General features: G+C 38.4%; 2 protein-coding genes across 2 annotated transcripts; both read right to left on the bottom strand.

Annotated features, from left to right (window-relative positions):
• Window positions 1-4,422: 4,422 nt before the first annotated feature.
• On the bottom strand, window positions 4,423-5,581 carry LOC149099314 (uncharacterized). The gene has a single exon (XM_089277300.1). It carries the CDS (start codon window positions 5,564-5,566, stop codon window positions 4,490-4,492), a length of 1,077 nt encoding a protein of 358 aa, XP_089133426.1. The 5' UTR covers window positions 5,567-5,581; the 3' UTR covers window positions 4,423-4,489.
• A 1,183-nt stretch (window positions 5,582-6,764) lies between these two features.
• On the bottom strand, window positions 6,765-9,237 carry LOC149099313 (uncharacterized). The gene is made up of 4 exons (XM_089277301.1): window positions 8,609-9,237; window positions 8,087-8,224; window positions 7,505-7,856; window positions 6,765-7,128 (listed from the first exon to the last, which is right to left on the bottom strand). The coding sequence occupies exons 1-4, from the start codon at window positions 9,041-9,043 to the stop codon at window positions 6,968-6,970; spliced, it is 1,086 nt and encodes a 361-aa protein (XP_089133427.1). The 5' UTR covers window positions 9,044-9,237; the 3' UTR covers window positions 6,765-6,967.
• Between the last annotated feature and the right edge of the window lie 15,531 nt (window positions 9,238-24,768).

Below are 24,768 nucleotides of genomic sequence, written 5' to 3'. Positions count from 1 at the left end.
TTGCAAAGGCCAGCCCTTTTGCCAGTACCTTCTTTCTGAGCACAACAGGATCGTTACTTTTGCAGCAATATTGACCACTCTGACAAACAAGTCAACAGTCATTTTTTGAGCAGTCAAGAATAAACCCAGACTTGCCTTTTCAACACGAAAAATTATTGCAACAACATTTTGGATATTGTGCCACTTTCATTGGTGTGATCTTCCTTATTTTGAGTATATGCTGATTACCATTGTTGTTATTCATAGCTTTGTTGAGAGATCCCTGAATAATTCAGAACAATATCAAAAAAGCAAACTGTAGCAATTATTCTTGCCAAGCAGTTATTGAATAGTAGCAACATTCATAACGTACAATACCTCAGAAATCCATCTTGAAGTTTTCTCATTTAAGACATTAACAATTGGAGAATCATGTTGATCCTTATGAGCGGTCATCGCCACCAAAATCCTGTTTCAAATTCTGTTATATGGAACCTGCATGTAGTTTATAAATTCTTTGCTGAAAATTGAACAAACAGAATAGAATTTATGATGAGAGATTTGAAATTACACAAGCAGAATGGAATTTAAAACATCATGAACACCATGCAACAGAAATTGGAGCAACAAAACAGAAATTGATACTGCTCAAATTTCTGTTCTGTTGATCAATGAACCATGTGGAACCTGGGAAAGACCCAGTTGGACTTGATAATGCATGAATATTAATGCAATTGTTCCTGCACAAGGAAAATATATTCTGCTTTCAAAATGGATGCCATCTGACATTCAACCATTAAAGCATGCATAATAATTATTGATCTGTGAATGGCTTAAGTATCCAATTACAAAAGGTTGTAATTTGGATACATGTAATTGGACACCTGCATGATTGCATGCCAATTACATGGTAGATGGGTAGACCTTATTGCATTGTTCTTTACACCTGTACAAGTACTTTAAGTACTTTAGTGAACACATTCACAAAATAACTCCACCTCTGAATAACGTCAAGGTACACAGGTACAATCTATAAACTTCATTTGAAGAAGCTAGTCATAAAAGGCGAGGAGTGACAAATTTGGTTGCTTTTTTTGCTCCAAATTAGCTGAATTTTTGCATGTGGACTTCATTTCAGCTTAAAAACATTGCCTTGTAATTTATTTTTCGCTGGGTTGCTCTTTGTTTTTGAGAAATAACGTATGCAAAAAAGGCACTTTTCCTAGTGGCATCTTTCTGTTGAATGCAAAACAAAAGAAAGCTTTTGTTTTGCTGGACAATGAAATCAACAAAGCATCACATTAGCCACTCATTGTTCGTGCCGATACAAGTATTCCAGTCACAAAAAAGTCGCTTTTATATATGTTGTTGTGTTAGTACAGGCGATTAAAGTGCTATGCAGACTGAGAGCTGGTACAATTATGGTGGGTCGAGTTCGAGACAATGCCGCCCCCTCTTTTTTGTTTTTTTTGTTGATTTCTCCTCTTCTTTTTGAAACCAAAACATTTAAATAGCCTGTACTGTCGAGGCTGCTAGTGCTAAAATAACCCATTTGAGTTTGCATCAAAATACACCTTTGATTAATAACTTTCAATGTGTATCAAAAGATTCACCCATTTATCGATGCCCTCGTCGATAAACTTCTCAAGGTCTCTTTTTAAAGTGAAGTTTGAACATTTGAGCGTGAAGCGTTTTCAAAATGCAAATATCAGCGATGCTAGTTGTTCGAGCCAATACAAGTATTGTATTTGTAAAATTAGAGACATTTAGCACCAGGTTTTTCAGCAAAACCCTCTGACAGCAAACATGAAGAAATCACGTGATTAGGCTCTGAAGTGACATTTGTGCTTTTGAACCAGTGTTTTCAACGCGAAGAGGTAGGTTTTCATGGGTCATTTACGGCAAAGTTTTGAGCCCCATATTTACATTTATGTCACGTACACAGACACGAATCACTTAGAGTAAGTTCTTTTTTACATGTTAAGGTGAAAATTAGGGTGAAAGAGGAGCCACTGGTGTAATTGTTGTTGAATGAAAAATAATGCTACTGCTGTTCACATATTCAATATGGTGGCCACAGCAAGTGAAAACATATTTGGCATTTTGCTCTTGGTGGGATTGTTTGTTTAGTGTGATCTAACTGTTGTGTATGATCGGTGTTTGAGGTTATCCAAGGAATTTCCCCTTAAGAAACACTTTCTTTGTTGAGGTGGAGACCTAAAGTGTACAGTATTAACCAGTATCAGTGAATTCTGCTAAAAATGTTCAGGGCCGTAGCCAGTATGAGGCAAACCGAGGCACTTGCCTCTGAAAAATTTAAATTTGGGTTATTTATTATCTTTATTTTTGTGTCCATTTGTGTGTCTTGGAGAAAATATTTAGCTGTGTAATTTCACATAAATTTTAGCAATTTTGACAGGTTCCTGTAAGAGGCTATAGCTTGAATAATAATCGTAAACATAACAGTAACATATATGAAAGTCTTTTTTCTGATGTTGCCTTGGCTGGCTACTGCTTTGAAGTTCTTAGTTACTTCATTAGAATTGAATAGTTATGAGTGTTCATCGTGTCATAATTTGAATTGAAAGATAATTACATTGACAACTACATTTTTATAATAACTGAAACTCTTTTAATGATTTATCGCTCTCTTATTCTGCCATATTTATCCTATGGGATTTGTGTATGGGGTTGTGCAGCCAAATTGTACTTTGGCAAACTACTTGTTCTCCAAAAACGAGCTCTTCAACTGATTTGTTTTGTGCCCAGTGATGCTCATGCTATTTCTCTTTTCATTCAATCAAAGATTTTACCTGTAAATATGATCTATTTTGATGCGATTGTGAATCTCATGCATGATATTTGGAAAAAATTAGCCCCTTCACCTATCAGAACTCTTTTCACTAGGTCAAATAAAATTCATGGGTACAACACAAGGCATGCCGCAAAAGGGAATTATCTTCAGAAAGAAGTTAAGTCGGAAATTTTCAAACGCTCTTTTTCAAGAACTGGAGCGATATTATGGAATCAAATTTCTCCAGACTGGAGAGATTTATCTAAACCAATCTTTAAGAAAAAAATTCATAGATTTTTATTTGAGACTCGTTCAGATAGGGATGACTATGTTGAAGTTGACACACTGACTTGAGTTCTTGAATTTAGTTCCTGATTAATTTCAACCCATAGTTTAATTTATCTCTAGTAGATCGTAGCTCCTAGTGTCAATCAAAACATGTAAATGTACTTGTATTAAATGGTTTTGTAAATCCTTCTATAAGTAGTTGCATAACAATCTTATCTATGTATTAACGGTCTAATATAAATATAGATGTGGCCCTCCTAGATTAGCCCAGGCTATCTGCGGGTTCGCACTGTTGCTATTGTCAAGCTCTTTTAACTTAATGTGTAGATATTTGTGACCTTCCATAGGAAAACACGTCTTATTGAAAACAGCGTTTTTAGGGCGTTTGAAACGCCTCACAAACGGGGTTTGACAGCGTTTCAAACGCTTTGCAAACTCTTTTCAAACGCTTTGCAAACCCTTCGCAAACTCCTTACAAACGCTTGGAAAGCATTTCAAACGCTTTTCAAACCCTTTGCAAACGCCTGTCAAACGGTTTGCAAAGCGTGTCAAACGCTTCTCAAACCCTTTGCAAATGCTTCTCAAACCCTTTTCAAACGCTTCACAAACCCTTTGCTAACTTTTCGCAAACCCTTTGCAAACGCTTCGCAAACCCTTGGCAAATGCTTCTCTTGAGCACCGGCGGAACTAGTCCGCAAGGAATAAAACACGCTTAGCAATGATTAGTTTTCAATACCTTACGGTCAGTAATTAACTGTTCTTTTGACATAAGTAGCAAGATAAAAAGATTTATATATAGTTATTCAGTATGATGGGAAAGTGCAGAAATGTATTTAGAATGCACGAGCGCGCGATGTCAGTTTGTGTTTTGGTCACCTGTGTTTACGATTATCAGCTGATTTGACGTGAATGAAAACTTCTCGCCGGTCATACAAGCAAATGTTCACCGTAGTTTTCTCGCAGACACAAAGAGAAAGGTAAAAGATGAATTTTAAATTTTACATCTTAAATATTATTTGAGCATTATTTTGTCGAAATTTCGATCCAAACATTGCGCGGCGAACACAAACAATCGACAAGCCGAAATTTGCATAATAGCTCGACGGTCATGATTGTCTACGCTTGACAGATTTCGCGAATGAACCTTGTCACGAATTCGCTACATCAAACAACCGGGTGTTATTTTTAAAATGTACTACATAAATATGTTTACAAATTCAGAAATAAGCTTGTGCCTTGCCGAAATTGTCAAAAGTATGGCTGCAGTATCTACCCGGAATGTTTACTAAGCTTATCTATTGTAAACTATCCCGCACGTTCAGTTTCGATGTTCATTGATTCGAACAACCTGAAATGTATGATTGACACTACATGTTGCCATTCATGTAGAGTTGCAATTAATAGCTCCAATTCTTTCACTAAGACGCATCAAGGTTTTGGTGCGACTAGATTCGCAGAATCTGGTTTACAAAATTGTCTAATTTCCTTATACAGATAATTCTTCCTTTCTAAATCCAGGCCTAATGGTTTTATGACAGGAGGAAGCGTATAAGGTGGAAGTTTTGCTTGATCTTTTAGTAAGTCAAACTCTACTTCTTCAGAGTCAGCATAACGCTTACAGTAAACCTGCCCTGGCGCGTCTTTACTGAAGCGAAAATGATGATAGCCCTTTACTCCTGCCAATTTCTTGAAGTAGGGATCAAGAAAACTTACCCAGTCGTAAGTAGGAACTATAACTGAACCGTCATGAAGTCCACAGAGTTGTGTGACATTCACGCCTGTGACAGTCGAGTTGTCAATCGTACGGGCCAACTCAAATAGGTCCGAAATAAAAGTTTTTCGGACCGCCTGCTTAGCCAAGCCAAAACACCAGTCTGGAGAGAACTTGGTGTGACCAGCAACCAGAAATGAATACAGAATGTTCCAGTGCAAACCAACAATTATTCTCCAGGCATAGTACCAAAGAAAATAATTGTTTTTATTTTGACCAGAACAGTTGTCTGCGTGAATGTAGGCGTCTGTTTCGCCAAGCCCGAATTTCCCAAAATAGTAATGAACCAAGCTGATAGTACTGTTGGCTCCCTTACCTGTGAGAACTGACTCGTCAACTAAGAAATTTACTTGACGAGGAATCGCTTCGCAGCAGACACCAAAAATAGCACATTTCCGTGGTGTTTTGAAATAAATGGGTCCCGGCTGCAAGGGATTACTTGGATAGTGGACTTGTTGTGCATAATCGTACGAATAATGCATCTTGCCCTTCAAAGAACAAGGAGGGTTGTTCTTTGGAACGATCCCTTTGTTTGCAGTCAGAACCTGGTGTGCGGTAGGCTCTACGGCTTTTACAGTAGTTCTGTAGAAGCTTCGCTCACTACTTGACCTAAACAAATGTTCTTCCTGAGCGCGTACGACTGCTGATTTCACGTGCTCAGGAAGATTTGCTGATCGGACAATTTGAGTGTTATTATGTTGACAAGTAAAACATAAATCACTCATTGGCCGCATGATAACTACATGTGGAGTTAGCTGATTCCAAAGTTCCACGAACTTTGAGTACCCAGTAGGTGTTTGACTTTGTGCCTCCATTGCAGTTGAATAAACACGCCAAACAAGCTTTTGACATGTGAGAAGGCAAAAGTCGCACATCAGTACGCTTGAAGCCAGGAACACGGCCGGGCAAAACAAGCGCATGTTCTTCAGCATAGTTGCTGATGAACGTCGAAACTTGTTTAGTAGCCTCAAAAGAGCAGGTCTTTTTAGGCAGCCTACCTTTGTTTCCGTGAACACGTAAAGTAAGACCAAAGGCCCTATAATGTTCACACAGATTTGAATAGCGCTCCCTACCAACTGCATGCAAAAATAAGTACGTTTTTTTACAGATTTGGCGGCCCATGAAATAAAAGTTACAAGCAGTCCGCTTTCGCTTTCTACCTTTAACTTCGTCCCTACACAAGTGGCAATGTAAATGAGAAAGAACAATTAAATCTAATTTTTTCTTACTCAACTGTAAACAGTTTGCACGGCTTTCGAGAACATCGCTGAAAGAGAACTCTGAACTGCAATGTTGCATCTTCGGCCCAAACTGACAACCGCATCCATTACTCAGAAAGTTTCTGATTGTCTGTAGCTCATCGCTGTCACTGTCTCTGAGATCAAGGCAATTGTCTCCCGGTGAGCAATCATCTTGGCCTACAGAAGAAGTGTCATGCTCTGAGCAAGTGCTATCAGAATCTGACGAATAAGAATCGGCATCGTAGTCAACTTGACCTTGTACTTCAGCTGAACTTGTCCAATGGAAGTACTCGTCAACTACCGCATTCAGATCAGCTTGAATAGACTCCTGATTTGCTAATGTACAGGTGTCTAAACCCACTGAGTCCATGGCTTCTAAAAAAGCCGTTATACAATGAAATAAAAACAAGCACAAAATTCTTCTAACCTGATTTAAATCTGCCGCGGAGAGAGGTCCAGGAGAAAAAGTATGTTTTCACTTTTTCTTGCCAATTTATAGCCACTTCAACTAATGAGAATCGAAAGTAATTAAATTTAGGATCGAAAGTAACCAATAACAAGGGGTTTCATAAGACCTCCTGTTTCCTCACGGGTCTGCAGCGAGTATTCGGCAAGGTGGAATAACACTCTTCATGTAAAATGAAGCGCAAGCACAAGAATTCACGCGTGAAAACACGAAAAAAATCGAGTACGAGAATAAGGATCAAAATGTTTTGACTATGTGACTGTATGTTTAACGGGTTCCACTGATTCTTGTGCTTGCGGTGATGTGTAGACAGAAATCAACCAGACAATGAATTAACGAATAATGAGTCTTTATTAAAAAAACAGTTACATTTTCAACCATGGAATCTGCTTATGAGCTGATATGACAATGGATTAACGAACGAGTTTTTATTGAGAAACGGTTACATTTTCAACCATGGAATCTGCCGAGCTGAGAGTAACAGTTTGTTTTTTGAGGTACCGACATTTGTTGTTAATTTTGTTTTTAATGTCACTCCATGTCTTTGATACTTCGCTGACCTCAACAGGATACACAAAGAATACCAACCCTAGAAGAAATGAAGACAGATTAAAATCCGGACTAATTTGACCGATTGCTTTATGATGTTAATATATGTAAGAAAAACGTCCTTGAGATGCGTGACACTCGAAGGAAATTAAAATTAATAAGTACACGTGCTGTGTAAATTCTTTTAGACAGCACGCGTTCTCATTATTAGGAGAGATTAAGCTTGACGTTATACGACAAACGTGACCTTGCCTTTCATTTTGTTACCTCTTTATCAAATTCTTAAATAAATGCTTCAGAAAAATGGAGAAAAAATCGTACATTCACGATCAACACATGCTTGACGGGCAATGAGAAAAAGGGACTGCTTTTGTCTATGTTAACCCTGACCTTAAGTAATTAAAAATGAAACTCACGCTTTATGAGATCCAAGCGTCTTCCGTCAAGCTGACCCTCTCCATGGTTCCCTCCACAGTTAGATGAAGACAACTCTTCTTTTGAGAACAGATGCTGTACCAACTTGAGCGCCAGAAGGTGTCGTTTATTGCATTGCTGGATGGCCTCAATCGTCTCGCCAATCAAGTGATGTGGCATGCCGTAACTTAACAGCAAGTCCGGTGTCATGACTTCAGTCGTTCTTTCCTCGACATTTGGTCGCTGCGGCTGAGGTGTGGAAGTCTGCAACGAACGTTCCAGTGTTGGAGAATACACAGATTGTTCTGGCGGAAGCTCTGAGCGAAGACTCTCAGCACTTTCAGTCAAAGACAACTAAAATAAAGAGAAAATGCACTTTTACTGAAAACCAAGCAGTCAACTATATCAAAATATCAATAATTCAGCTTGCAGGATAAGCAAAAACTCTGTATGCAGGGGTATTTTCGTTACTTCGACCTACTTCAACTCGCTCAATCACATTCAAAAAGGAAAAAAGTACTCTCCGTTATGCAATACAGCCCAACCCACAGTATAATTTAATAGAACTTTTTAAATTTACTTACCATGGAACTAAGTGCCATGCTTTCCTCCATGGAAGTTAATCTCTTTTGGATTTCATCGACACTCGATGTCAGGGACTGGAATTGCGCGTTTACTTGGGCTGTCAATGTCAGCAAACTGTCCTGCATGCTAACCAGTACCTAACAAGAGAATCGATATTTTTTGCAACTCAAATCATTTCGCATTTATGCCAGAGGGTTTTCGTTTCTGAGAACTATAAGCGTTGCTAGCGTAGTTAAGCTAATAAGAACTGCATATTCTCAAAGAACCAACTGTTGTTTGTTTTAAAATTGTACGTAAATTTTAAATGGTATCACGTTTTAACGCCACTGCTTGTATACATTCAAAGCGAACTTATAAACGAATTCACAGGTGAAGATTATCATCGAAACAAGGAAAAGTCATATCTACAAAGATATTTTTCTTTAGAGAATTGACTCGTCTTTCCTGTTTTTACGCTACACAGCGTGAAAGAGAAACATAAACTTGTCTGAGAACGGTATCTAATAATTGTAGACGCTTACCTTCCGCACATCATCGCTGACGTTTGCTTGGATCTGCTCCTCTCGGCGTTTTAACTCCGCATCTTTCCGCTTAAATCCCTCTCTCAAGGTGGCTCTCTCCTGCTCAAGTTCTTCTTTTAGTTTTTTGGCTGCATGTAGTGCACTGTTAAGTTCTCTTTCGGGCTTCAACGGGGATGGAGGGACGACTGCAATCGGTACCTCTTTTGGTGCAGGTGGTGCAGGGTTGGTAATCGGCGAAGCGGAAGGTGATACTGCTGTTTGGAGCGGTCGGACGTTAGGTGCAGTGGTTTGTTCAGTGGCAAGTCTCTTTCTCCTTTCCTCTCCCCAGCCATTCACTCGCGTGTTTTGCTCGTCTAGAAACTGCTGGTACCGTTCACTTTCACCAGTAGTCTGCGACGCATTGCTTGCAGGCACGTGCTTTGTTGACAACAACATCAGAGTTAGCTGTGAAAAAAAAAAGAAAGAAATTACTGAGTTATCCTACCCAACCATGATCTACGTGCAGTTATCGATCGATTAAATTTGATTATCGAACTGAAATTCAAATACAAAACTTTCTGTGAGACAAATTTTTGAATTAACATCAAGATCGATTCACGGTGTTTTCGATTGGGAAATTCAGATTTGGATTTTAAGAAAAACACGAAAACCAAAAACGGATTTTGCCGTAAGTGGAATTCACCTTGAGGAAGAGAAATTAACTTAGTGTCAATAAAAAAAATACCTTTTCTCTTCTTGGGACTCCAATCTTCGCAAACAATAACATTGTACCAGCGGCTGCTCCACTTCAGCTTTACTTCTTGTCCAGAACGCAACGCTCCTTCTTCGGGCTTAATATCCTTTCTTTTGGCATTTTGCTTAACTCCATTCCACTTATCTTTTGTCACCCACTGTATCAGAATCTGGTCGTTTTTTCCCATGTTGATGATCGCGAATATTCGTGTTTTGAGTACAAGTGTATTCTAACTGTGCACATGCAGGTTACTGGTCTAATTTATAGTGATAGCCCACTTAAACGTTTAGCATTGCGGACAAACAGTTATTGTTTTCATTCAAAAGTTGTGTGATTGCTTTTAAATTACTTTCCAGTATAATAGAAGCCAAAAAAAAATTGAATTTTTATAACATACAACAAAGCTACTTCACAAGTATGTTATTCACTCAAATAGAGTTTGATAGAAGATTGCGTAAACAACACCCGTAGCTATTGAAAACAAGGCCATTGTTTAATATACAATTTGTGATTCGTGTGCCATGCGTGTTACTTCATTAGGGTGTTTCATAAAAGAAAACAAAGAATGTGTGAAAGAAAACAAGGCGGGAGTGATTCAACTTCTAAACACAAGTAATCCTTTCACCACTATTTTTAAGGCGCGCGCGTGCGTGTGTGTGTTATTTAAGGAAAAAAGAAGGAACAAGTCAACCTCTTAAGAAAATGTCTTATGTTGCTAGTTTTATATTAACGGCATGTTTTTTGGTTACGGATTTCCTGCTGTTTCATGTGCCGCGCGTGTTACTTCATTAGCGTTTTTTTTTCGTCAAAGAAAACAAGGCGGGAGTCATTCAACTTGCAAACACAAGACATACATGGAGTGATCTTTCCACTTTGTATTTTTTTCAAGTCGCACGCGCATGTTTTCTTTCTCTTCTTTTTTTAAAGGAAAAAGGAAAGTTGGCAACAGAAGTCAAACTAGTTTCATGTTAGTGGAATTTTTTTGAAAATGCTTTGACTGCTGTTTCATGTGCCGCGCGTGTTGCTTCATTAGCGTTTATTTTTTCGTGAAAGAGAACAAAAGACGCTATTTAGAATGACAGCTTTATTTTATGATCAAACATGTTGTCCCCGTACCAAAATTTGTGGCCTGACTGAGCGAGATTATGGCCCGATTCGGACCATAATGCTATTTTTGTGGCAAAAACTGAGCGAGAAAGCGAGACAAGAGGATTTTGTCTCTCTGGTACTACTGGTCGAGACATTTGTCTGGCGTGTTTATCGCCGATCATATGGCGTTAACTAGCACGATAGAGTACAAACCGAATTTATTCGCTTACGGCGCACTACCGAAACATTTTTCAGGGTGCGTTATCATTGTAATTCTGGCTAAATTCATTTTACAAGTACGTAAAATTCGGACATCACTTTTGTCAGGTCTGGTTATCGGCCATAATCTTGCCGATCGGCGTGACACCTCATACCATAAAAGTATGCGCTAAATGCGAAAACTAAAATATAACAGGATCGCTCTTTTGCATCAAAAGATTCATTTCAACACGGTTATTCTCGCCCAGGTTGCATTTTTGTTCAGTGTTCAGATTTCGCTAGAGGCCTTGCAGTGTTTACATTGCGTGCAACGAAAAACTCCAAGGTATGTCATGCCGCACCACAAGTCTGCGTCTGCTCCTACGTACCGTACAATATGCTTCAAATTTCCCGTAATGTACCCCAGAGAACTCCTTGGCATTTTCGTCTAGGTAGTTTCCACTATTCTAAACTGATTTGGGTGTTGATACACGTGAAGAAGAGTAAAAGGGTAAAAACTGTTTGGCCACTTCGTGACAACGCAACTTGAAATCTGACCTTGAAGTCATTTGGGATAATACGAGAGTTCAATTGATTGGTCCACGCTGAATAAACATATCAAGTTCTGCGCCTGTTGGAGAACTCGACCGATTCTTTGAAAGCGGGAAAATCTCATCGTGTCTTCTTTTCGTGCTGTGTTTGTGTCGGGAAAACATCAACTCATTCTTTGCTGGAGGAAGAAAATCTTCTTCCGTGTCTGTGATTTGGAATGGAATGTGTAACGGCGGTGTGTTTGTGCCGAAAGGGTTTCGATGTTCTTGAAGAGATAATTTTAAAATGAAGGGATTTCGTGTTAATATGCAGCTAGTGTAATCTTACTACCACAAGAAATGGAAGTAGTTAAGGCTTGATCATTGAGGTGAGCTTGTAACTTTAGCTAGATGATTGTCACAATTAAGTAGATCAACACACCGAAAGTTTGATTAACATACGAATTGTTGCATGTATGAATGACCTTGTTGTTCAATTTTTATCGCTCCTGTCAGCCTGACTATCGTCAGGTTCTGTCTCGCTCATTAGCGAGACATTTTTAGGGCCAGAATCTCGACCGTGTCTCGCTCAGAAGTTTCGTACGGGATCACTATTAGAAGCAAATGAACGATTGTCAAAGCCACCAAAGCCGAATAAAAACGCTCCGAAGGGTTTAACGTACTGAGGTTTTATGAAAATTATAACTAAGATGGCTTTTATTAGCATAAAAACCCTTAGGCAAACGATTTCAAACTCTTTGCAAACCCTTCGCAAAGCCCATGCACACGCTTTGCAAACCCTTTGCAAACTCTTTTCAAACGCTTTACAAACTCCTTTCAAAAGGTTTACAAACTCCTTTCAAACGCTTTACAAACTCCTTTAAAACGCTTTACAAACTCCTTCCAAACCCTTTCAAACGCTTTACAAACCCTTTTAAAAGCGTTTCAAACTTTTTCCAAACCCTTTGCAAACGCTTTGCAAACCCTTTGCAAATGCCGTTTGAGGGCGTTTGAAACACCGTTTGGCCCAAATTGAAATGTTCGATAAGACGTGTTTTCCTATGGAAGGTCACATTTCTGTAAATTTGTAAATATGCCAGTCAATAAAGTTGTTGTTGTTGTTGTTGTATTGCACCACATTTTAGCAGAGTATCATTTTGCAAGTAAGCCACTGCCGGTAGCAGAGGCTTTTCACACGCAAATTACCAACTAATACTATTGTAGGTTGCATAAAACACAGCGAACAATTTTTTTAAAGTTTTGCTTTCCTTTGGGATTTGTAGTACCCTGTCATAATTTTTCACATTGTTAACCCATTGACGCCTGAATGAAATTGCCCGCGACCCACCCTAATTCCCCCTGACGTTTTTTTGAAATATTTCTGAGCGAGCAAAAGCACAAAAATAAACCATATGCGTAGTAACCGCAGACACAAGATCAGGTTTCAAGACATCGTTTATTTAAAGTTGAATAATTAAAGAGTCAAAATATTAAAAAATATTGACAAAAAGAATTCAACCTGATGTGTAAAACTGATAAGTGAACAAGAATTTACATTATTTCTTTTTCGGCGCGACAAAATGTCCCACAGAAGCTGAGAAAATTGACTTTGCGAAAATGAGTTAATTATTGACTTTGGAGGACAAAAAATGAAACCAAATTCGACAGAATTTCATTCTTGCACTATAACGGCTAACATTTGAGAAAACAACGAAAAATAAAAGCAAAGAACTCATGTAAACTCAATCTGAAAACAAGAAATCGAGTAATTTCTTCGCCGTGCGATGAAAATATTACGACGCTGCGAAAGAAAGATGAAAGTCGTAAATCAAAAAGACGACAAAAACAAGCGGATTATTTTGAGATCAGTCGAATTTCAACTGTGTTAATTAGTGGCCATTTAGCTCTTCTCAGCGGTTCTGTAGTAGCTGAATAACACTCCAAAAAATATGTCAACGAAGTGAATAAACCAAATAAACAAAGTGCCTGGAGGTCGCCATAAATTAAATATGCAGAAATCCAGCGTGCAAATTACTGTTCGCTTTTAAAACCTAAAATTCCCAAATACAGGGAACTAAATGAAAGAAATATGAAAGGAAGTTCAATAACAATAAATTTTCATTCAAGCTGAGGCGAAGAAACCTATTTAAAAGCAAAAAATTGTTCAAAATTTTGCAGACATGCTTCGCTGCATGCACCGCATGTTCAAATTATTCTTCACGCTAACGCGAAAGCTTGAGTTTTGGCCGACCGCTTTTGCAGTCATTTTAACGCCCGTGGCTTTACGAATCGTTTCAAAAGTTGAATTCAACTTCAAAGTAATAATGTACATTACCATTTTTGTTTCTCAAGTCCGAAAAGTTGCTTTCAATCTGCAATCTGTCATCAAAACTTACTCGAAAGCGCTCCGATCTTCATGTTTTCACGGCGGTTTTAGGAAGAAAAACTTCTTCACCAGAAAATTTTGAGGACTCTGTACTCCTTGATCCTCCATTCTGAGGCCACCTAAACATTGATTTGTATTTTTCCTTTCTATTTTAAAGCCCAAATCAGTAATTTATCCGTGTCAGGAATGAAAACAAAACCTTGGAAGTTTTTAGATTTGGCCCGCAACGCACCATGATTACCTGCACTTTTCGAGCGCGCGATTTTAAGAAGAAAAACTGTCTTTCTAGGACCCCTAAAGTCCTCTAAAAATATGTTCAGACAGCCCATTCTGATTGGTTTATTTGTCCTCAAGAACAATAGAACAATAGGAGAACCAAAAAGTCTTTAGGGAGAGTAGGAAAGGTAATTGTCACCATGTACTTTTTTTCGGGCAGTTACGGGCGGCACAGGGAAATGGAGTTTTTCACACGGGCGGTTACAGGCGGCACAGGCGTCAATGGGTTAAAATAGATAAAATAAAGGTAGTTTTTTAAAGTTAGTTTTGCTCAATGACTGAACAAAATCGAATTTAATCGTTCGATTAAGTACGATGAAAATATAGTTTGATTTCATTCGATGTGATACCACGGGAAGATTAACCACCTCACTTCATTTCACTTAACGTTTATTGTGGAACCTCTTAGAAGATATAAATGGATGTAGACCATAGTCTGGAACAAGAGTTTCTTCGCTATTTTTGATGGTCACAGTGGAAGAGAGACAGCAAACGTTTCACACTTGCCAGTTGTCGATGTTTTGTTTCTTAAATTTCTCCCTGGTCAAAGGGGCTGAAATTTCCCGTACGAACAGATCACAAAATTGCTCTCGGTAAGCGAGCCAGCCCGGTTACCAGGCTCATATAAAGAGGCCCCAAGTCACTTGATTCGCCAATGTGAATGTGTACATGAAATATGCTCCCATATGCAATGGCGACTACATCGTAAATGTACTTCACACTGTTCTCAAGCTCAGTGAAATCACAATATGTAAGAGCCAAAGGAAAGAATCACTCCTCCTCCTACTCCTCTTCCACATTCAAAGTGGCAGAACGCCCTCTGGGGAACTAAACCTCTGGAAGCTTTAAACCCTAGGGACCTGCTGCAGGCTGACTTCGTCCAGCCTTTCAGGAGACCTTTGCCTCCCACATAACCAAAATGTTAAAAGATAATTCTTAAAAGATCAACAAAGATCGCTTGGGTAAACACGGCCAAACATGGATCAGTAATTGATTGCGATAATCATACAATTTTCCTATAAATAACCAGATGATATATACTGTTTGATTTGATATCTGTAGGCGGATTTTACAAAACAAGGAAAAAATTATGGTATTCATTGCCAACGAGCAGCCCCACAGAGACGCCAGGCTGCGAGGTGGTAGTGTAATAAAGCCACAGAATGAATCTTAAAGCGATGTTAAGGTAGTGCAAGGTAACTTTTAGGACATAATGTAGAATAGAGAATGCATTGTTTTTCGATAAACTTTTTAAGGTCTTTTAAAGTGAAGAGTGAGCATTTTAGCATCTGGCGTTCTCAAAAAGTTAATTCAATGAAATAAAATCAGCGACCACTAGTTGTTTGAGCTGATACAAGTATTGTATTTATAAACTTAATGCTATTAGGTCATGTTGTCTTCTTGGCACAAATGAATAATGTGCCGCGCATTGCAAAAATTGACATTTTGTTGTGAGACCGGTTTGACACAACGTCAGCCCTTTTTTTCCTGTTTATTTCTCCTCTTCTTTTCGAAACCAAAACATTAAAATAGCCCTTACTATCGATGCTACTAAAATAAACCGTTTAAGTTCACATCAAAATCCACCTTCGATTAATAAAGTTCCGAAGATTTATAGACCGATTTAAAATTCCATCATGCGTTAATAAACTCCAAGGTCTTTAAAAGTGAAGTTTGAGCATTTAAAGTGGGCAGCGTTTTCAAAAAGTGAAATCTACAACTTGAAAAAAGCAGTGAGCTTTACACTACAGAGAACAATGAAAACTCGGACAGTGACATGTAATTGGCAATAGTCTAGAATAGTGGAAGGATTGAATCTAATAAGCGTGATTCGCTTTTCTTTCTGTTGACTTGGTTTTTCCTTCTCTTCATGTCACAAGCTTCCCTTTTGCACACGGATACTAAGGCCGATTGTTTTTGTAAACTATACGGCACAGGTTGTTTTTCTTTGAATAACCTTCCTGTGACAAAAATTAAACTACGGCTTTTTATGTACAGAGTTATAAAATGGTTTTAAGCAGTTTAAGCGGTTTTGCTGACGATAACCAATTTATTTCAAAGGGAACGACGCCAAATTACTATTTATTTATAGTGTTATTTTGACACATTTACTTTTATCTGACTTTTGCATATGTACATATATATATTCTATTTTAGTTCTTATGTACAGTTGATGTGATGTCTTCCAAGATTTTATCAACTTAATAAATGTAGATGTAGATGTAGATAGATAACCTCCTACTTTAACGTTTTGTATCAAACTTATTAATGATATGACAAAATGTACCAAGGAATTGGTTGGTTGCCAATTGCCTAGTCATAATCCTCGTTGTCGATTGAGTCTTCGATGGTGGGGTTACTCAAAATGTTGACATAAAATTGCCGCTGGGGCTCAGGAACAAATTTGGCGAGTTTTTTAAGGTCCTTGACTTTGTCTGACTTGAGTGAAATGTGCTCCGTGTAAAGTCTGGGTGGTGCTGCTGTCTGGTGAGCACCGGGCCTGGTTATTTTTATCTTTCTCCAAGGTTCATCCTTTTGGAATCCAAACCGCACCCAGACTTCTCCAGGGTGGTGCTTCATTGCCATTTTTTCATTCTCTCCTTTTTCCTCACCCCACCCAAAATTCATCCAGTGAATGTCTCAGCAAGACCCTCTCCCTGTCATTGTCCCTTAATACTGGTTTATAATGTTCCTCCGTACAGGGCTTCCAATCATGGAAGTCCTCCTGTCGCATCTTTGTTGCCACAAAGGGTTTCCTTGAGTTTGTTTTTTCAATTATATGAACCCAGTCGTCTGGAACAAAAACTTCTGCTGTTTTTTTTCTTTTTTCAATTTGGGCGAAGTCTCTATCATTTTCCAAGTAAGTGTGCCCTCTCTCTAAAAATTTGTGGTTGATTCGATGGTACATACCACTGTTGGTCAGCTTTGCGTAGAAGCTAATGATGGCGTTATTCTTGTTTTGCCCTTCTCATCTGTCCGAGTAGCTCACCGGCGATCTGAAAGAGGAAATAAACTTTGATTAGTGTTACCTAGTATACCAATCTAATAGAGGTGTCAGCATCCCTCCTGGGATGCACAAGGAGAAATGTACGGCTAAAAGTAAATAATTTGGAGATCCTTGTTATCCAATAACACAGTTAACTTCATGAATGTGAATATATGAAATAGTCATATATGAGAAGGCAAAATCCTTTTTCGCAATATCATTTTTAAGAATATGTTTACAATTGTTTAAATGCTTACATTATTTTTCAGTCTAGTAAGAGGGTCGTGATTGTGGGTACGGTTAATTTTTCTGATTTTATATTTTGTCAATGAAATTGCTTAAACTGTCGAGCCATGCAGGCTGCCTTTTTCACGTGCTAATAGTTTCTCGCATTTCCTGGGGATAAGTCACTCAGTGTCGTTTTTGCACTTGTTTTCCCAATATCACATGACAGATGGCATTCAGAAACATCACGATTATATAATGAAGGCCCAGACATACAGTGCAACATTCTGCCCAATTACATCTTGTGTCCATACTGAAATTGCTGCGTGCAATATTGAAGGGGAAAACAAGACTTGCAACTACACCTGCAGTAGTAGAATCTAATTCTACTTCTGCAATATTGTGGGTAACAATTCCAGGGATTGAGCAAAAAAAAAGAAATTTGCGCAAAACAATGCTCGAAATGTTACACCCTGTGTCTGGGGCTTCATATTGTTTTTAAACGCCAGCCCTTGAATTAACGCCTGATAAACAATGTTGTTTTTCTGTTTAATGACTTCAGCCAGAGCCAGCCGAGAATTTTCAACAAATGACAGCAAGAATTTGAAAGTAAAGAAAATGACTTTGTTCGTGGTCCAATCAATCAATCACGCTGGAGCAGGGTGATTGTTAGCCATTGAAAATGTCAATTTGATTTGGGTGGTAACCATATTCTAAATCCCACTGTGACAAAAAATAGAATTATTTCAACAGTTGCCGCCCTTAAACCCTTCAAGTGTGGCCCGTTGCGCTCACAAAAAGAGCTGAGTAAATTTCAACAAAAACTTTTATCTACGGTTAAGCGATAAGATGCTTTTTCCTAAGGAAATAATTTTACACTTAACAACTAGCTAAGTCCTTTCTACAATAACGTCCTGAAAACGAGTTAGGGTGCTTTGCTCTCGCTTGGAGGATTTGAATGTTACAAACCATCCCTAAGAGATGCAGTGTGACCACGGGAAGTCAGTCGGAAGTTTCATCCAAGGAAAGAAGAAAACAAAACAAGCCAGTAGCCAGAAGTTAACCGGCCTTCTCTAGTCGTTTAATTATTACGAAGACATGTGAATCAAACATGATACAGCCGTTTGTGTCTGGCAGCTGAAACACAACTTCGCTAATTAACCAAAAGTTATTAAGTCCTGGTTAACACAAAGTATTCAATGCAGTATAATTCAATACCAGTGAAAAACAACCAGGGCACTTGCAACATCAGCAAGAGTAAAGGATGGTGTCTTTTTGTGTAAACCAACCACTGAAATCAAAGAATGCAAACAATACAGTTCGACAACAAAGTTTGAAACCTGATAGAGTTGCAAGAAGTTGCGTAGCTCTTGGAAAACTTGGTCATTTGATGATTCATTAATTTTGATCCTAAATGATAATGGTAAAATATATGTGTATGTCTCAGATTGAGTTATAATCCAATCAATAAACTTGTTGTTGATTATATGACTGATGGTTTCACGACAATGAGATAATTTTTATACATACAAATTGTGTTGATTGTTCATCGGTCCCCACCCTTTGGATTCTATCTCACTTGGGTGTTTTTTTTCCCTGGGAATTTTGCATGTGAAACTTTTACCTGTACAATTTTATTGGCTGACAAAGTCTAAACCTGTTGTAAAAAATAAGATCAAAACTAATTAATAAAAACATGAAATAGTTTCCTGAGAGGTCAACAACTTCTAGTTTATTAACAGGGTTCGTACTCGTTTGAGCTCTTCAAATTCCATGACTTTCCATGACTCTTTCCATGACTTTTTCAAGTTTTCCAAGACCTTAGGTTTAGCTGTCAGTTTCAAAAATTTAAAAACTTTCCTTGTTTTGGAGTATTTTTTTGACCTTAAACAGTTCAACAGACGCAAAGTCTGGCGTCCACCAAAATGCGTGCCGTTTGCTATCTTACATTGTCCTTGCCTTGTCATCTGCAGTAACAAATCAATCAAACAAAACTTTAATTTTCCATGACTTTCAAGGACCTACAATTAAATTCCATGACTTTAAAGGCCTGGAAAACGAAACTCTTAAACTCCATGATATTCCAGGTTTTCCATGACATGTACAAACCCTGTTATATTCTTCAAGGTCAGTGGGTCATTTACAAAAAAAAGATATCTCCAGCCTTTGTTCTCAATTAACGTGTTGATTGCATAATTAACTCTGCCCAAGTGAACAAAGTTAAAAATAGCTATTTGGCCCATGTGGCCTGGTTTGTGGACTCACAATGTAATATAACACTAGTCTTGAAAACTTACCGAAGCAGCCAAATAATTGCAATATCAACAACTACAAAGTGACATTTTTCTTAACTTTGTACCTACAGTAATATTCTAACGCACAACAGCAATCTCTTTATCACGCCATGATGAGCCCAATAAGCATCTGCGCTGGAGGCTAATGTTAAGGTAACTAATACGGTAAAGCCTTTTTTCCAAGTGCTCTCATTTGACAGTTCACATGTCACTCTGATCCGCTGTATGGTTCAAGACTTATATTTAAACAGTTATTTTACGTGGAGTGATTGCAGCCTCATTTTGATCGAGATGGGAACAGAGAAACTTCGAATCAGAAAAACCCCGAATACGTTGTGTAAACAACTGATGATCGGGAGGTGGTGCATATTACAAATGCTTGTTTGCTGGCTGTGCTATGCTAACCTGTGACCCTGTTTGGCCAGGGCGATGTCCAACTTCACACGTGATGCTTGACAATACAATCAGCACAGATTAGTTATAAAAATCTAAATCAATGACCACATTTATTACATTTACCTTGCATTGTGGGAGTCCTGCGGCTGCTCAGAGGCTACATGTTTATAAGCTTCGGGTCTGATTTGCGTCTGGTTTGTATGTCTCAAAGAGGGCCAGGTAGCAGGGATATCAATCATCTCTTATTTGTAATCAACTCTTGAGTGCCTCACTGATGGGGCGATGAGACCCTGGGGATGCTCTTGAAACTTTTGGTGTGAGTTTGCGGCCAGCTTCTGGGAACCCTTGTCTTGTTTCAGCTGGACCAACATATGCGATTTTCCATAACCAATTTCAGACCAAAATATGTGATTTTCTGTACCCTATTTCAGCCCTGACTCAAGATTGATTAAGTTAGTAGGGGTATCTGATTAATAATCTCTGGTACCAAGGAAGGGCTTCCGTTTCGTAAACATTTGAGATCGCATTTTTGAAAGTTTTTACTTCAAAACCATAAACAAGGACTTTTTAAGTCATCAAAGTGTTAGGATCTATTAAAGGGCTCTTACGAGAGTCCAAGGTTGTTCGAGCTTCGTTAGCTCCATAGAGCATGTGGTTTTCATGCTATTTCCAGCCGCAACTATTGAGCTTGTAACGAGCCCAGTTTGTGAGAGATTGTCCAGATACCTAAAACAACTTCATTTTTTGATCAATGGGATCCTCGCTTTCTAGACAATTAGCACTCCCTATTGCTGAAAGGTTTCGTTTAGGTTACAAGAGCTGCTACGCTTTTTCTGGTTGTGTGGCTTACAAGAAGTGTAAACCATCCAATGTAATGGTCTAAGATATTTATTCCTGGATTTGTCACGGTGAACAGAGTGCTTGTCACGTGGTTTACTATCGGGGAGGATAGGCTCCAGTCTACGCTCGGTGAATAAATTTGCGAGTCGCACACAGTTGACCTTTGCACCTTTATATGATAAGGACAGTATAGCAAAGTAATGAAGTCACTTCCTCATTTTCTCATACGCATTTGAAAAATAGAATATTGTTGACGACAAAATATACTAAAATCGTCACTAAAATGTGTATTTCTATACTGTTGGAATTTAATTGCGTTACGCAGTACCAACTGAGATAAAGTAACTGTCAAGTTTGTCACATGCTCAGATGATATTTTATGTTATGCTTTACAGTAATGAGAGCAATTTAGCACAGTGTATAGTCTTTCCCTGAAGAAAAAAGGTTTTAGAGCGGTGGGTCTTCGTTTTAGAGCGGTGGGACTTCGTTTTAGAGCGGTGGGTCTTCGTTTTAGACCAGTGGGTCTTCGTTTTAGACCACAGGGTCTTTGATCTTCGGTCTTCATTTTTGGGTCTTCGTTTTCAACACATCCGCCTGCACGGCCTCAGTATTGTTATTTACATTACTAGTAGTAATCAAAGATTAGAGCAGTGCGTTTGTACAGTACTTTGCATGTTTGGACTGTTTGGTCTACTTTGGTGGTTCCTCTTTATTTTATAAAGATTATTTCTTAACAACAAGCACTCTTTGTTCATAAAAGCCAATATTTCCTTTTGATAACAACAGTAGCTGCATTGCACGAAACATGTGCAAGACCATGTTAGGCGGGAAGCGATGAGAAGTGGCCAGGAGGCCTGGTAACATTACAAATTATGCGAGCATGCAATAGAAGTTATCAATACTCGAAGCAAATGTCAAATCCGTAATTGACACTCCTAATCAAGACGAGGAACATCCCCGGGAGTCCCCAAATTAAGTAAAATACATAAAATAAAACCTCAGCTAGACAACGCCAAACTCAACTGTTTCAGTCGAGCGTGCTAGCTGAGGGCTGGGAAAGTAGCATTGTGCGGTTTCTTGAACCAGAGTAAACCTGCTACTGAAATAGTAGTGCATGCACAGTAGCCTTGGCGTGGTTACCCATTCGGGTACCCCCACCAGGACCACAAATGCCGGGACTACAGCCTGATCCAGGGGTCCCGCCTCTCTGCCACTTTCCTGTATACATCTGTATTTACAATAAAGCAAAATAACTAACGATACTGTGAAAATAAATATGGCTGGTAAAAAATAAAAAGCTATATACAAAGACATTCTTCTTTCCTTGTTCTTTTTTCTTTCTTCTTTTTTTTCTTCTTTTCTTTCTTTTATTTTCTTTTTTAATCTTTCTTCACGACTTGTTTTTTTCTTATCTGTTGTTTCTTCTCTCTTAGCCTTCAGTCTGTAGGAAATAATCTAAGTTCAAACTAGTACGGCTATGATTGTTTGCTTTTGAGCCTTGGAAAGAAAGCACTGAACTGTTGAACTACTTATGCAAAAGAAGTTAAGTCAAAGAATGGCTGATCTTTAGGCAGTTTAAATTTTCAAAGCGCTCAAATTTTCAGGGGTGATTATTCAAAACTTCAAGCAAACCAATGTTCCTGCTTTAAAAAGAACCTGCATTTGTTACTGTCTAATTACTGCTAAGAAAGCTAAAAGGTACGGTGAAAAGTGTTAAACGAATGAGCAAAATTAAGCTTTTGAACAAATCTCTGAGTTACTCATATTGAAAATCAGCACTATTTGCATCACAATTGGCAATATTTCTACAGCAAGGGCTTTACACTCAAAACAACTAATATTTTGTCACAAAGTTCGCATATAGCTACCTACTAGCGTCAGCAATAATCCATAGTATGGGCAGCATGTCACGGTTATGATGAAATGAACATTTTTAATATATTCTAAAGGCCCGTTTACACAGACAATTTTTGCTACGATTTGTTTTTTCATTGTAAGATTGAAATCTCTGGCGATATCATGCTGAAATTGCACACATGCGATTTGAAATCACACCTAAAATTGCCCATGTAAAAGGGCCTTTAAGTCTAACATGAACATCAACAAACTAAAATAATAAATAAATATCAGGGTAGTTCAGTTATTGAATATGATGTGGTGTTTCCAGTGTTCTGATAAGCTGTTTCGTGAAGATTTTTCCTTTTAGGAGGTAGTGCTGGTGGAGGTGGGGATGGTGGAGGAATGTCTGGTGTTGAAGACTGTAGCAAAAGTCCAGCTGGCAGACAAGGTGAACATTCTGGCAGAGATTGTAGTGGTAGCAGAGGAGAAGATTCTGGCAGTGATCATGGTGGTAGAGGAGGCGTAAATTCTGGTGAAGATGGTGGCGCTGGCGAAGGAAGGGATGGCAATCTGTATGTAATAGCGTTCCTGCGGTCCACTGGTGGTGCACAATGAAAACAAAATACGTGGTGAAGAATGAGGAATCTAAAAAACAAAATTATCAGACGAACTAGAGCCAAAATAACCAAAATTAAATTTGTGTTAAATGAAGGAGATGAAGGAGGTGTGTTGGGTATCCACAATGTGCTGGTGTATAGTGGCTTGAGGTTAAGTCCAGATATGGGTTGAGGGCAGAAAATGTAGACAACTGTGTTGAAGTGTTTCACGAAGTGTTCAACGGAGGCAAATGATGAATATAGGACGAAGGAAGTTAACATAAACTTGGTGATGAGGGAAATTATGAGCAGTTCAGGTAGGTGGGCCATTGTTGATAATGTGCAGTAAAAACATGGTGGCAGGTGGCGTAAACAGCAAAGCAAACTTCTTTACATGAATGTAAAACAAAATGTGAGGAACAAAATGGGAACAAGGTTGAACAAAGTAAAATTCTTGAAAGTAATGAACATCTGGATGTAAACAATGGGAGGAAATGTAAAATAACTTCCGGTTGATCTGTTGTGCCTGGTCTTCATTAGTTGGATTATGAAATGGGCAATGCCACAAACTTTCATCAAAATATTTTGGCGTGTTGCCCCATCAGAGGGGCAACATAAAACAAAAAACACGGCAACCGTAAAGTGAAACTGCAAATCATACATCGTGAGTGACCGTTGAAGTAGTAGTGTGTGAAATAACAGATTGACTGATTAATACAATAGACTTCTGTTCCAAATTGTCTTGCAAATGAAATCAAGGGAAATTTACCTCTTGCAAACTATAGTGTAATAAACACGCTAATAAATCTCACTCGCTTGGAAGTAGCTATGCTAGTAAACACTGGCTGTTTCCATTGTTTCAATTGTTAGAGTAGTTTTCTTACAGAAGGAAACAACACGTGTAGTCCCATGAGAGAATAAGTCGAATAATCAAATAGAAATCTATGCCGAGTGGCCACGAGAAGCGTGAGCATCCATGTTTCAGTCCATCATTTGCATAAATATCAACTTTTTTCCTGTCAGAAGGAAGATCAGAGAAACAATAACAGACTGCTCACATCATATTTTTAATGCGGGGATGCATGTGAGAGTGACAATGTAATTTTCCCAAGAAAATTAAATTCTTGTAGCACGCGGTGAATAAATTTGTGAGTTATACACAGTTGACCTTTGCGCCTTTATATGATAAGGACGGTATAGCAAAGTAATGAAGTCACTTCATCGTCATTTTCTCATACGCATTTGAAAAATAGAATGATGTTGACGACAATATACTAAAATCGTCACTAAAATGTATATTTCTATACTGTTGGAATTTAATTGCGTTACGCAGTACCGACTGAGATAAAGTAACTGTCAAGTTTGTCGCGTGCTCAAATGATATTTTATGTTATGTGTTACAGAAATAGCCCAATTTAGCGTAGTGTATAGTCTTTCCCTGAAGAAAAAAAGGTTTTAGACCAGTGGGTTTCGTTTTAGACCAGTGGGTCTTCGTTTTAGACTGGTGGGACTTTGTTTTAGAGCGGTGGGTCTTCGTTTTAGACCACAAGGTCTTAGATCTTCGGTCTTCATTTTTGGGTCTTCATTTTCGACACATCCACCTGCACAGCCTCAGTATTGTTATTTATATTACTAGTAGCAATCAAAGATTAGAGCAGTGCATTCGTGCACATACTCTACATGTTTGGACTGTTTGATCTACTTTGGTGGTTCCTCTTTATTTTATAAATATTACTTAACAACAAGCACTCTTTGTTCGTGAAAGCCGATAT

Source organism: Orbicella faveolata, unplaced genomic scaffold (genome assembly GCF_042242905.1).
Source record: "Orbicella faveolata isolate gen_17 unplaced genomic scaffold, um_ofav_v1 contig_46, whole genome shotgun sequence".
NCBI classification, from domain to species: Eukaryota; Metazoa; Cnidaria; class Anthozoa; order Scleractinia; family Merulinidae; genus Orbicella; species Orbicella faveolata.
This window is presented reverse-complemented; position numbering and strand designations above follow the sequence as displayed.